Below are 13195 nucleotides of genomic sequence, written 5' to 3'. Positions count from 1 at the left end.
CAAGTTCTTTTAAATCATTAATAAAAACCATTCACATTTTCTAATCTCATACACATAATTAGGTCTGGGGTGTGGCTCTGTAGGAGGAGAGCACTTGCTTGGTTTGTGCAAAGTTCTGTATTGAATCTCCAGATTAAACATACCCACCATATTATAACATAGCACTTACACACATATGTATACACACATGTGCATGTGTATACACACATGCACACACAAACACACACACACACCACTGCCACCAACAATGAAAACAATCAAAAATAATTAAAAATACCAACTCAACCTTTTATATGTATTGTTTTTATTGCTCTCATTTTTTTTTTTATGAATGAGGCAATTTATTAACCCAGCATCATTTGTTCTAATGCTTCTTGTTGGCAGCTGCCACCTGGCCGGCAATCCTGTCCAGATCTCTCTGTCCCTGAGGTGTTAGCTTGCGGCCCCCATCTTGGTCCTTTTCCACCATTTTCAGTCCCTCCAGGGCTTGGAGAACGCGGCGGGCCACACTCTTGGAGCCTCTGCTGAAGTGGCTGGGCCTGACACCGTTTCTCTGCCGTCCTCCATAGATCTTGGTCATGGAGCCAACCCCGGCACCACCACGCAGGTACAGGTGCCGTGCTGTAGAGGCAGCTCGTGTGTAGAACCAGTTCTCATCATAGGGGGCAAGCTCTTTATGTGTGGCCAGCTTGACTGTGTCCACACATTCGGGGACTTTCAGCTTCCCGGATTTTTTGAGGAAGGCTGCCAGAGCTCTGACGAACTCCTGCTGGTTAACGTCTTTTACAGTAACTCCAGGCATCGTGCGGCCTCTCATTTTTTTAACTGTCTCTACACCTAATCATATTTACACAGGAAAAGATGGTTAAGTCACAGCATAGTTCTGAAGAAGCACAAGGATATTTTTAGGCTGGCTATTGAAAGGAAATTTCATAATTTCTTTGCAGATTAAATGTATCAATTATCACTTTTCTTGGTGAAAAGAAATACCTAATGAGAGCAGCTAAAGAAAAGAAGGTTGGATTTGGTTTATAGCTGGAGGGTGTAATCCATCACATCAGGGAAGATATGGCAGCAGGCGTCTCGTTCATAGTTGAATCAGGAGGTGGAGATGGGACATCATCGGTGATCACAGACTTTCCCTTTTCATTCAGTCTAGGTCCGGAGTCCACGGGGAGGTGACATGCACGTTTGGGGTAAGCATTCCCTCCTCATTTAAACCTCCATGGAAATGCTCTCATGGATGGGCCTGGAGGTAGATGTCTCCTAGGTGATTCCAAATCTATCAAGGCAGCAGTGACCTTTACATTACAGTAGACCGGTGGTCAGTCAAGTGCTGCTGTACACAGATGTGAGGATGGGGGGTGCAGCTTGCTCAGTGATTATCCACTAATGAGTAGGGGCTGCTCTACTTATTCCCACTGTTAAGAGTGTTCTGTGATGCTGACCTCACAGGCACTTGTGAAGCTCAAGTGTTCAAGTTCCTTACCGTGAGATGAAGTTCTACAGAGCACAGGACAAAATCTCTTAGTGAAGTCCCATTACAAACAAAATTAGTCAACTCTTCTCTTATACATTAATTAATTCCTCTCATTCAAAGATATTTATTAAGACGTTCATTGGGGTTTTAGAGTGTGCATAAATAGCATTCCTTTTTCAGGCTTGTGTTTAGAACCATTTTAAAGATAGATAGATAGTCATGGGTATGGAGATCAATAGATCACCTTTATTACAGATAAAGGTGATTGGAGAAATAACCACACAGACCTTCTAACATAATCAGCATGTTCCCAGTTAAATTTATCGCCCAATTTTCTCACCAAGCTCTTGGCACAGTGGAGAAAGAATGTCGATTCTAAAGGAGAGCTGACTCCTCCCCACGTCTTTCATGTTCCTTTTGCCAAACTTTAGTGAAGTTTCTCTTTCTGTAGGGAGGGAGTCTTGAGACAGGAAAAGAGTGGACATGGAGCTTGTGAGAAGGCCTTCACTGGCATTTCCTGAGGGAGTATTAGAAGGAGATAGGTAAGTTCTCCTCCCGATATCAGGCAGGTATATTAGACAGAAGTAATGTGAGAATGGATTAAAAAACAGAATAGAGGCCTTGAAGCACCTGTCTCAGCACAATGGATTGAGAGCTAATGAGGGGCAGATGGTTGTGTTGCACAAGCAGCATGGATTGAGTAGGCTTACTTACATAAGGAAAAGGAATATCCTTGTTAGTGCGACGTCATGTGACCCACTAAGTGTCATACTTCCCCTTCCACTAAACTATATTCTAAGTAGACCTTACATATATCCACAAACACACATGGAAATAAGAAGCACCATTCTATAAGAACTCCAGGGACAGTGGCCATGGTGGTATCAAAGCAATTCTTCAAATCATGGCTTCTTGAATGGGCAATAATGGCAGCATGTTTACAGGGAAGGTGGCCAGGAGCACTCTCTGGTTGTCATCACTGGTAAGCTTGGTTTATTAGCCCATTAGCTCTGGGTTCCGCAGACATGACACTTTTTGCTTTGCAATGATCTGGAGCCTTGCATCGATCTGCCATCTCCCCATCTTTCTGCCAAGGAAACCAAAGGGAATGCCTGACAATGGAGTTACATGCAGATCTCTTCTGTAAATATGACATGATGCACAGAGTGTGGGATTTAAGGCAGGAAGATGTAGATCCAAATCCTCTCTCTACTATTCAATTGTCTCTGTTACTTGGGGCACGACTTTAAGTCTCTTTGATAAGAATATCAAAAAGGAAGATGTTAATATGAGTAGCAATGCTTAGTAACTTAAGCAGGAGATGAAAGTAGGTGAAGTATGTGGAATTACTTTTAAACAAAATGATTATCGACACTAATTATTTTCTGATGAGACACTGCTGGTATACCAAGATGAAGAAGAGGTTCAACCACTGTGCACATATGCTTTCCTCTCCCTGAACTATCCTACATCCCCCAAGCTGAATGCTGTCTTTCTATTACATACTTAATGTCTTTGACCAAGAAACACACATGCAAAGTGGCATGAAGGGCATTGAAACATTGTGTGTTCACAGTGACTCTCAGAACAATACACTTTACCTGTCGATATGCAAGGTGATGGTGTTGAACCAAGAAGACTTGGTTTCTAAACATTAAATATTAGACCTTGTCTCAGCCAGGTCATGGCTGTTATTGAGACAGGCCTCTGAAAAGACTATATCCACTCCAGGTCAAATCTGAGTTTCTATGTCCATGACTGTGTGGGAAAAAAAGGAAAAATGGAATAAAAGGACAAAGAAGGAGGCTAGGGAAATGGTTCATTCATTTAGCACAGTGCTCACTGTGCAAACTGGAGTGCCTGGGTTTGATCCCCAGAACCTCTGTGAAAAGACCAGATCCACTCTTGTGATCCCAGCAGTGGAGATACACGGGGAGTAGGATCCTTGTGGGCCTTGCTAACCACCCAAACCAGCCTCTTTAGAAAGTTCCAGGTAAAAACCGAGAGGCTCTATCTCAAAACACAAGACAAATGATGCCTGAGCAACATCCAAGGTTTGCTTCCATAAACAATGTTTGCCCAGGACTCACTCACCTGTACATTCATGTCATGTATACAGACCTACATGCTCATATATGGTATGCGAAAAGCCAAGGGCTAGAAATATCTCTTTCAAAACATGTCTACCCCAAGCTCCAGGCATTCAGACCGTAGCAGAGTTCTCCAAAGAAAACATTACATTTTAGGTCTAGTGCATCTACTCCCTAACTTCCACTGAAACAAACAAACAAACAAAGCAAAAGGGAAACAAACAAAACAAACAAACAAAAAACAAGAACAAAACAAAACCATCTAGTTCAAACACAAACTAATTCTCCTGGTTAGGAATGTGGATAAAGAAAATTTTAAAAATATCAAAGGAATCACTGAAAAATTATGAAAGTACAACCGAATAAGGGCATCTCAGGTTTTGAAATCTTCCTTATATATTTCTTTCAACTACAGGATTTAAGAAAGAAGGGGTTTGAAGGACATATGGTTGGTCAATTGGATTTACTCTAACAAGTACATTTTGAGTACTTCTGTGTGTCAGCCTGGGGACACAGAAATGAAAGCTCTCAGGCTCTTCGCTCTAGGTGATCACACACAGTTTAGCCTGAAATTGGGTTCTGTTTTTTTGAGTGGTAAAGTGAGTGGGGAAGACTTGACCTGTACAGGATTGGCCAATGCTATGAAGGGGAAGGCATAAAGCAAATTCTGGTCCAAGGCTATTGTGCTGCTCCTACTGAGCCATTGGGAGGCCAACACAGGAATGCTTGTTAGGATGGAGGAGGACAAACCTGCTACAGACAAGGAGAGACTGGGACCCCCAGCTACAGATAGAGACTGGGATCCCAACAAATTATGTACACATTTATGGGGAACAGGATGATAGTTCAATACATATATAAATGTATTATAATCAAATTAGTAAATAGCATGGCTACATCCTTAAAAATCTGCAACTTGCTTATGCTTAGAAGCTTTGGACTCTAAGCTGAGTGCTGATGAAAACAATATCAGTGTTTGAAGGTTCTTTACGGAGTGGATGGGAATACAATCATTCTAGAAAATATTCATTTTCTTCTCCCAGTTGCTGATAAAAACCAGAACAAAAGAAATGGTGGTGGAATGGGGATAATGCTATGGAAATGTTACAGGGGTGGATTGACTGGAATTTGATTGGAGGAGGACTTTCACGTTGATGACCCTGGGGAGGGAGAGGATAATGAAGCTGTTAACGGAGGAGTGAACCACAGGAGGAGAGAGATTAATTAATTGTATTTTAGATAAATGGAACTTGGGGGGTTTATGGCATATTTTGGGCCTACCACCTTCCAAATAAATAAGCAAGGAGATCAGTTTGGGGCAGAGGGCTAGCTTGGAGTGTCATCATCCTAGAGGGAGCAGGGAGGTCAAGAGAGTGGTGGGAGCTTTTGGAGAGACCGAGTAGTGTGGGGAAATCAAGGCCCAGCATAGCTACAGGTAGAACAGGGAGATGAAGAGTCATGGGATATCCAACAGGGAGAAGATGGGAGGAGGAATCAGAAGAGAACACACCAGGGGTGTGAATGGGGAGATCTGGGGACATTTCCAGAAAGAAGCAGTTATGGCAGTAGTATTAAATAGAAGGGAAAACAAGAACAAAACCCTGTTTATTTGCTTTCTTTTATTTTATTGAGCTCTTCATTTTTCTTTACTCCTTTCCCTGCCTCTCTCCTCTCTTTCAGCCCTCTCCCATGGTCCCCATGCTCCCAATTTACTCAGGAGATCTTGTCTTTTTCTGCTTCCCATGTAGATTAGATCCATGTATGTCTCTCTTAGGTTCCTCATTGTTGTCTTTGTTCTCTGTGATTGTGATTTGTAGGCTGGTTCTTCTTAGCAGTATGTTTAAAAACCACTTATGACTTAGTACACATGATAATTGTCTTTCTGGGTCTGAGTTACCTCACTCAATATGATGTTTTCTAGATCCATCAATTTACCTGCAAATTTCAAGATGCCATTATTTTTTTTCTTCTGTGTAGTACTCCATTGTATAAATGTACCACATTTTCCTTATCCATTCTTCAGTCAAGGGGCATATATAGGTCTTTTTTGGGTTCTAGCTATGACAAACAAAGCTGCTATGAACATAGTTGAGCACATGTCCTTGTGGTACAATTGAGCATCCTTTAGGTATATACCCAAAAGTAGTATTGCTGGGTCTTGAGAAAGGTTGTTTCTTAATTTTCTGAGAAATCACCACACTGACATTCAAAGGGGCTATACCAGCTTGCACTGCCACCAACAATGCAGAAATATTTCCCTTTCCCCACAACCTATCCAGCATAAGTTGTCATCAGTGTTTTTGATCTTGGCCATTCTTACAGGTGTAAGATGGAATCTTAGAGTTGTTTTGATTTGTATTTCTCTGATGGCTAAGAATGCTGAGCATTTCCTTAAGTGTCTTTCAACCATTTTAGATTCCTCTGTTGAGAGTTTTCTGTTTAGGTCTGTACTCCATTTATTTTATTAGATTATTTGTTCTTTTGATGACCAATTTCTTGAGGTCTTTGTATATTTTGGAGATCAAACCTCTGTCTGATGTGGGGTTGATGAAGATCTTTTCCCATTCTGTAGGCTGCCATTTTGTCTTGTTGACCATGCCTTTTTTTTTAAAGTAAACTGGAAGTTTACTATTGAACATTAGGGCAGTAACTTGATAGGAAAACTACCTTCATGTGAGCTGACTTAAAAACTCAATTCTGCTGATCTCCCATCAACCTTTTAGCCTCTCCACCCTCCTACGACTCAGTGATGACTCCAACCCATGCAGGAGACATTCATAACTATGAAGGTGTCTTTGCATTTAGAGGTATTCTTGGAAAACATGCTTTGAGCTAAGAATGATTGAGAAAAGGATTTTGTACTGACACAGGCCCTGAGCCCAACACTTTATAGGCATGAACACAAACTCCACATAGAGTTAATTAATTATAAATGATAACCATGTATAATATAAGCCTTTTCAACTATACATAATTAAACAGGGTGATACAAAAACCAGTTGCATAAATTATATTTAATATGAGAGAATAGCATAAATATTAAACAAAGTTATTGTTTTATTTCCCAACATTCTTTCACATTGGCAGATGATAGGAATTTTAGCAACCTAGAATGAGAAGGAATATTTTGGAGAAAATTACAGCTATTTATGAGAATACTTTGGAGGCCATTGGCACTGCTTAGTCCCTTGTTGAGAAAATAATGACTGTTTTCTGTCTTCTTTTTCTGATAAAAGCCTCTGAGGCAAGAATTGGGGCTCAAGGTACTGCCTTTGCAGCAAGCACCAAGGTTTTCTTTAGTCCTGGTCACCATCTCACCAAGATAGGCACCCTACACATCCTGAGCTTGATCAGGGAATATGGACTTTGAACCACACAGAGAGCACCATTAAGTGTTGATTTTTTTTCCTCTTGCAACTCTGTTCAGTGTGACTCCCCCACCCTCAAACCTTGGCTTGAGTTTAGTGAATCTCAGCAGTCACTAATGGTTTTACCTCTTTGAGGGGAATTTGGACCAGTTATGCTCTTCATGGTTTTATAGAAATGAGACAGGCATTATAAAGAACATGGAGAATTTCCCAATTGCAGTAGCAAATATTTATTTGTTTAGTGCTTTGGAGTTCATACATGATGAGACTTCCTGTGTATTAGCTCACTGTGGTCTGACTGTGTTCTCATATGTAATATAATGGAGGGCGTAGTGTGGTCTTGAAAACTGTAGATGAAGATTAAGGGTCAAAGAGTCCCTATGTTTTTCCTGTGTCACATGAGGTCGTATGTTTTTCCTGTGTGTCACAGGAGGCTGTATGCTTTTCCTGCGTATCACAGTTAAGAGGGTGGGCTAAGAAGTGAACACTAGGGCTTTGAACTCTGGAGGTTGGTCTTCCCAAGCAGCTCTTCCTTTTAATGAACCATCCCAGTTTCCTCTGGGAAACTATGCAAATAGTTGCATATTTTTGTAATTATGAAAAAATTTAATTTTTTGTTTTTCATCCTGATCATTGTTTCCCCTCCCTCCCCTCTTCCCAGCCCCCATCCACTCCTCCTGTGTTGCTCTTCAGAAAAGTTTGTCCATGGGTCTCTGCATCTGCTTCCATCAGTTGCTGGGTGGAGCCTTTCTGATGACAACTGGGCTAGGCACCAATCTATAAATATAGCAGAATATGATTAGGAATAATTTCATTGACTTTCTCCCCATATGTTTGGTCCTATACTAGGTCTCTGGGCTATCCAGCCTCTGGGGCTCGGCATTCCGGGCAGTGTCAAGGGTGGGCTCCCTGTCATGGCATGGGTCTCAAGCTGGGCAGTCTTGGTCTCACTCCCACAATTTCTTAGCCACGTTTACTCTAGCACATCTTGTAGGCAGGACAAATTTTAGGTTGAGTATTTTGTGACTGGCTTAGTGTCCCAATCCTTCCACCAGAAGTCCTTCATGGTTCCAGGAGATAGCTAGATCAGGCTCTATCATCCGCAATGCTAGGGTGGAAAATGTTTTAAAAGCCTTGTTTTACATGTGTTGCCTCAGTCCCATTTGAAATCAGAAACTGATCTCAGTGTGCTGCCTACCTTCCCCGAGTGCCGTCAGCTTCCCAGCTGGTGATGGTCAGTGCTGATGATTTCAGTTGCAGATGCATAGGAGAAACCTGTTTTTCCTGGCAGGATTGGAAGGCCCACGCCATCTCCCACAATGCCTGTTAGGCCTCTGCCCAACATACCTGGGGCCGCTTGGTTGTCACTCTCCTTTTCTCTCTAGGTAAACCTGGCTTCATTATCAGGGGTCACTGATGTTTACAGAAGTTCAATTCTGCTTATCTATCTCAAAAGAGCAGAGTAATTCACAGTAAATATTCTCATGAAAATGATTAGATACATGTTTCCATATTTTGACTTTTTATAAAAGTATGCCTTATTTTTTTGAGAAATTTACTTGTATAGAATTCATCATTCCTTTATAACATCAGTGAAGAATTTGGAGACTGGCCTACAGTGGCATGAAGACGATGCAGGGATGTCATTTACAGTGATGACTGACAGAAATGGAGAGAGAAGGATGTTTGTGACAAACTTGAATGAATCACTGAGAAGGAGAGGTTTGATCTCCTGCTGAATATCTTTATGAGCAATATATTATCTTACCCAAAGGGAATTGATGCTGGTAGACTGTTTCCATATTTTCAAAGCAGCACACAGTTTTTGAGCTATTCTATTCTAGTTGATGTGAAGGATTTGTTCCCTTCATCCAGCCACATTCTCCTTGACAAAGGTTTTTGTTTGCTTTCTTTTCTTCCCAATGACTAGTCCAAGAAGAACATGTTAAGATACTCACTACAGGTTAAAAATGAAGAATACATTAAACAACTTTTGACAGTCTGCAGTTAACTTCCAGCAAAGAAAATAGAAGCAACTGTCTGTCTGTGTGAGTACACATAGGGAGATAGTCACGTCAAAGGGGTTGAAGGAAACTGCTCTGTGTGTGTGTGTGTGTGTGTGTGTGTGTGTGTGTGTGTGTGTAAGAACTTCAACAATGAAATTCTGGGAAAGGATAAAGCCTACTGGATGAGAACTGGTCCTGGTGGTAGCAACAAGGAGAAGGAGGAGAATAAGAATATTGTGTTAGAAGTTAATGTCCTCTTGGCTCTGGCAGCCATGATCTGACTGGGAGTTTGTTTGAGGCTTTTCACATGGACAAGAGGAAAGTCTCTCCAAAAGGATTTTATGCAGAGCTAGAGGAACTGGCCACGATGGGCGTTCAGAACATGAGCTAGGCATGGTAGCTCCCACCTTCCTTTTAGAGTCCTCTCCATTGATTACAGCAGAAGATGCTGCTGTGAATCAGAGAGTGGGAGCTATAACCTTGGTACCCAAAGGGGACTTAAAGATCCCAATGATATGTATGAGATGCAGCCTGGAGGTGGGGGCAGGACTGGCTTATTCTCTGAAGACCTTAGTTTTTGTCCTGATGAGGCCGACATCTATCCAGGACTCATGATCTTTTTGGAATTCAGTTCTAACCACCTCATAGTGATTCCTAGGAAAGCAGATCCCTTTACTCATGGAATGTTCCTGCTCTTGGGGTACTTGGGGAGTATCCAGTAATTTTGCAGGTTTCAGTACTACCCAAACCCTGTGGCTTTGTTTCATCCTCTTATCTTACTGTGGGTTCATGATTCCTCAGATAACAATCCCAGGGTCAAATGTCTTTATAGCTCACATATTCTTAATTTTAAAATAAAATAATATAAATTGCATAACATCCCTCATAGCATATCCAGTAGCTATAGTGTATTGTATACCACCGTGGATATATTCACAGTATGGTGATAAGCAAGGATCAGAGAGAAGATTAATTTGCATACATTTCTTCTGCTAATTTTTGTAACAATATTTGTGTAAATACACTCCAGTATTTCATAGAGCATTGGATTTCAGAACTGTAAGCGAAAAGATCATGAAACCTTGCTATAAACTGATAGACATTATGAGAGTCAGGACAGGGGAATGGGTGCGATTGGAGACCCAAATGGCTGAAGGACGGTCCCTAGCATCATCCTGGAACTTGATGACAATGATCTTATATTACAAAAATGAGTAATTAAAGATTTTGGCAGGTGCTAGCAACTATTGTAGATTATCTAATTGTAACCACAGAAGGAGGCTTAGCAGAAAGAAATAAAATCTTCAGGGAGAGGCTTGACACACAGAAGAGCTCAATGAAGGATGAATGCAGAAAGATTGGCCTTGGATAGTGGAGTGATGGAGCTATAAGTCAGAAGATAGAAGAGTTAAGGAATGGAGTCTATCCTAGTCGCCAGAGAGGGAGCATACCTTTGCCAACACCATGATTTCCATCGGTTGTTATTAATTTTGTACACCTGGCCTCAGGAACTATGAGAAAATTGATATCTGTTGTTTTATGTCAACAAGTATGTGGTTAATTATCCCAGCAAAGAAGCAATGAAGAGTTTCTTAACCTACCTCATGTCAGAGTTCCAAAGCTAAAAGTTCATTATTTTAATATATCTTTGTTTGCATTGATGTGCATGCTTATGTGCCTGCATGAGTTCACGTGCACTGCATATGTGCAGTTGCCCACAGAGGTCAGAAAGAGGGTATCAGGTCCCCTGAAACTGGTGTCATTGGTGGTTGTGAGTTGCCTACCATTGAATGTTTAGAAACGGGTATAGGTCCTCTGCAAGCGCACGAAGTGACTGAGCCATCTCTCCAGCCACTCCTTTTTTTCTTTATCCTGTAATTATTTGCCTGTTTCCTAATTTCTCTCAGTCTCTATTTCTCCATGTGTCATGTAGATTATGACAAATATCTCATAAACGTAATTATAGAAATTAGCTTTTAAAACATATAATGCTTCACACACCGCCCATACATAGTTGGTGCTCAATAAATGGTAGTTTATGTTTGATATTACTATTCTCCGAGATTCCCTTTATAACTTTCTAGGAGATATGAATTTACATTTATATTAAAGTCCATCTCTATTGCAGAAAGAGTTGATCAATCAAATCTCAATTTCTTCTCATCTGAAAGATTTTTTCCAGGCCATTTGTATTCACCAATGTCACAATGAAGATATGTTTGGTTTCTATGAGTATGAGAAACCTGAGCACATACCAATCAGCCCTGGCACCTTAGCTTCTCCTTCTATTCCAAATATTTTCACTTTCTCGAAGGCTGGGCTTTTCAAACCCACTGTCTTTAGCCAAATCAGCGGTGATTTGCTTGGTGGTTACTTAAAAATACGCTCCCTGGCAGACGAATGTGTCTATAGGTACGAAGTAAAAGGTAGTGCTAGACAGTGGGCAACGGTAAGACCATACCCCCACAAAAAAAGAACAATCAAAACTCCTGCAAAACCTCAAGGGATAAGAACATTTTAGAAGGATGCACTTATTAATATTTAATGATTTATATGAACAGTGCTGTAACGTCTTAAAATTCCAATCTTTTAGAAAGAACAATTAGACAAGTTCATTATAAAATACCATCTTAATTTTGTCATCACTTTGACTAAAGAAATGGAGTGTTTATTTTGGCTTAGCGTTGAGGAAAAGATACACCCCATTATACATCAGGGAAGACTCGGCGACAGGAAAGTAAGGTGACTGGTCCGGTTTTATCTGCCATGAGGAGGCAGAGAGTAAGGGATGCTGGTGCACAACTCACTTTCTCCTTCCACTCAGCCCTGCACAGCTGCCTGTGGGAGGGCATATATATGTATACACACACACACATACACACACACATTCAGATAGACTTTCCTTGCTCAGTTAAACCTTTCTCGAAAAAACTGTCAAAAAAAAAAAAAAAGCACACAAGAGGTGTATTTCCATGGTAATTCTAAATCCAGTCAATGGATTTAGACAATGACCAGAGCTGCTAATTTTTAATTTCCACTGTATTTTTTATAATTAATTATCATCATTTAATGCATTATGATTACTTGGTTTCACTGTGGCTCAGTTTCCTGATCTATAAATGGGGTTAATGATAAAAGCTCCCCAAATGTAAGCTAAATTGATAGCAAGACTAGAACATGGTTTCAGCGTATACCAAGCACTATCTCCTTACTTGACCCTTCTACGTCTCCACTGCCACTCTATTGAAAGGACCAAATATCTTATTTGGTTCCTTCCCCTGTTGTATCTCTGCTTCTTCTTCCACTAAATTATTTGTATGTACAGTCAGTTTCTTGAAGTGTTCCTGACTTCATAGAGAATTCACCTACGTAGAACATCACGCGTGTCCCTTCATGATTGCCAAACAGCAGTGTGACAAGAACATCATCAACAACAACAGCAACAAGAATAAGACATTATAAAGAACCACACAAAGGGAAGAGGCTCTGAATTTTCTTTTGCAAAGAAGTAAGCAAATGTAAAAAGTAGGAATCAGATGCCCAGTGTAAGAAGCAAGCCTCCAGCTCAGTAACTTCTATGAGTCTTTAAACATAAATACTTACTCTACACAAGTCTACCTGTGATTTCCCTGGGGTTAGTAACCTGGGCGAGTGAGTGCCATCATGAGCATTGACTAACTCCAGAGTATTCAGCAATGTTCCCACGGGGTCTCATTCCTTTGCCAGTCTAGAAGGGTTGGCAACCTTTTCCTTGGCACCTTTGTGAGTTGTCTTTATACTTTGTTCCATGTCTGATTCAGTAGATTAGGGACAAATGGTTTAAAGGTTCTGTTTTTGGTCTTCTTTGTGGAGAATCGTTTGAGCTCCAGAGTCATCTGGATTTGTCAACATCCAGCAGTGCCTGGCACATAGTCTAAAACTCTTTTATTTCTTTGTTTCCTGGGTGTAAAATATTTCCAGGTTTCTTCTGAATCTTATCTGAATCAAATTTTCTTTCCTGGGCCTTTTTTCTTTGATAAATCATTTTTGTGGCATTTAGGTTCATTTTTCTTCCTTTGATTCCTATTACTCCTGGCCCGTGGGTCCCATGGCTTGGCTTGTCCTATACCAGGGCTTCATGATCTGTTTGATCTGTTCCTTCCTCTACCTGCTGTTCTTCACTTGACTAGATCATGAGAACTTCAGAATAATCTCCTTCTTTAACTCATTATAACTTGTCACCTAGTTATCAAAATCCCTTTCAGAATAAGT

At 40.8% G+C, this 13195-nt stretch overlaps 1 protein-coding gene across 2 annotated transcripts; it reads right to left on the bottom strand.

The window, feature by feature from the left end:
• Positions 1-344: 344 nt before the first annotated feature.
• Positions 345-807, bottom strand: LOC130890073 (40S ribosomal protein S19-like). Of its 2 annotated transcripts, XM_057794017.1 has the most exons (2): positions 592-807; positions 345-448 (listed from the first exon to the last, which is right to left on the bottom strand). In XM_057794017.1, exons 1-2 carry the CDS (start codon positions 800-802, stop codon positions 345-347), a joined length of 315 nt encoding a protein of 104 aa, XP_057650000.1. In that variant the 5' UTR covers positions 803-807. The 2 variants fall into 2 exon arrangements, with proteins under 2 accessions (XP_057650000.1, XP_057649999.1); XM_057794016.1 differs by having other exon boundaries at positions 365-807.
• Positions 808-13195: the final 12388 nt, after the last annotated feature.

This window comes from Chionomys nivalis, chromosome 18 (assembly GCF_950005125.1).
Source record: "Chionomys nivalis chromosome 18, mChiNiv1.1, whole genome shotgun sequence".
Lineage (NCBI taxonomy): Eukaryota > Metazoa > Chordata > Mammalia > Rodentia > Cricetidae > Chionomys > Chionomys nivalis.
This window is presented reverse-complemented; position numbering and strand designations above follow the sequence as displayed.

Excerpts from the sequence above, each read along its gene's own strand:
- LOC130890073 (XM_057794016.1), bottom strand. The coding sequence starts at position 802 with ATGCCTGGAGTTACTGTAAAAGACGTTAACCAGCAGGAGTTCGTCAGA.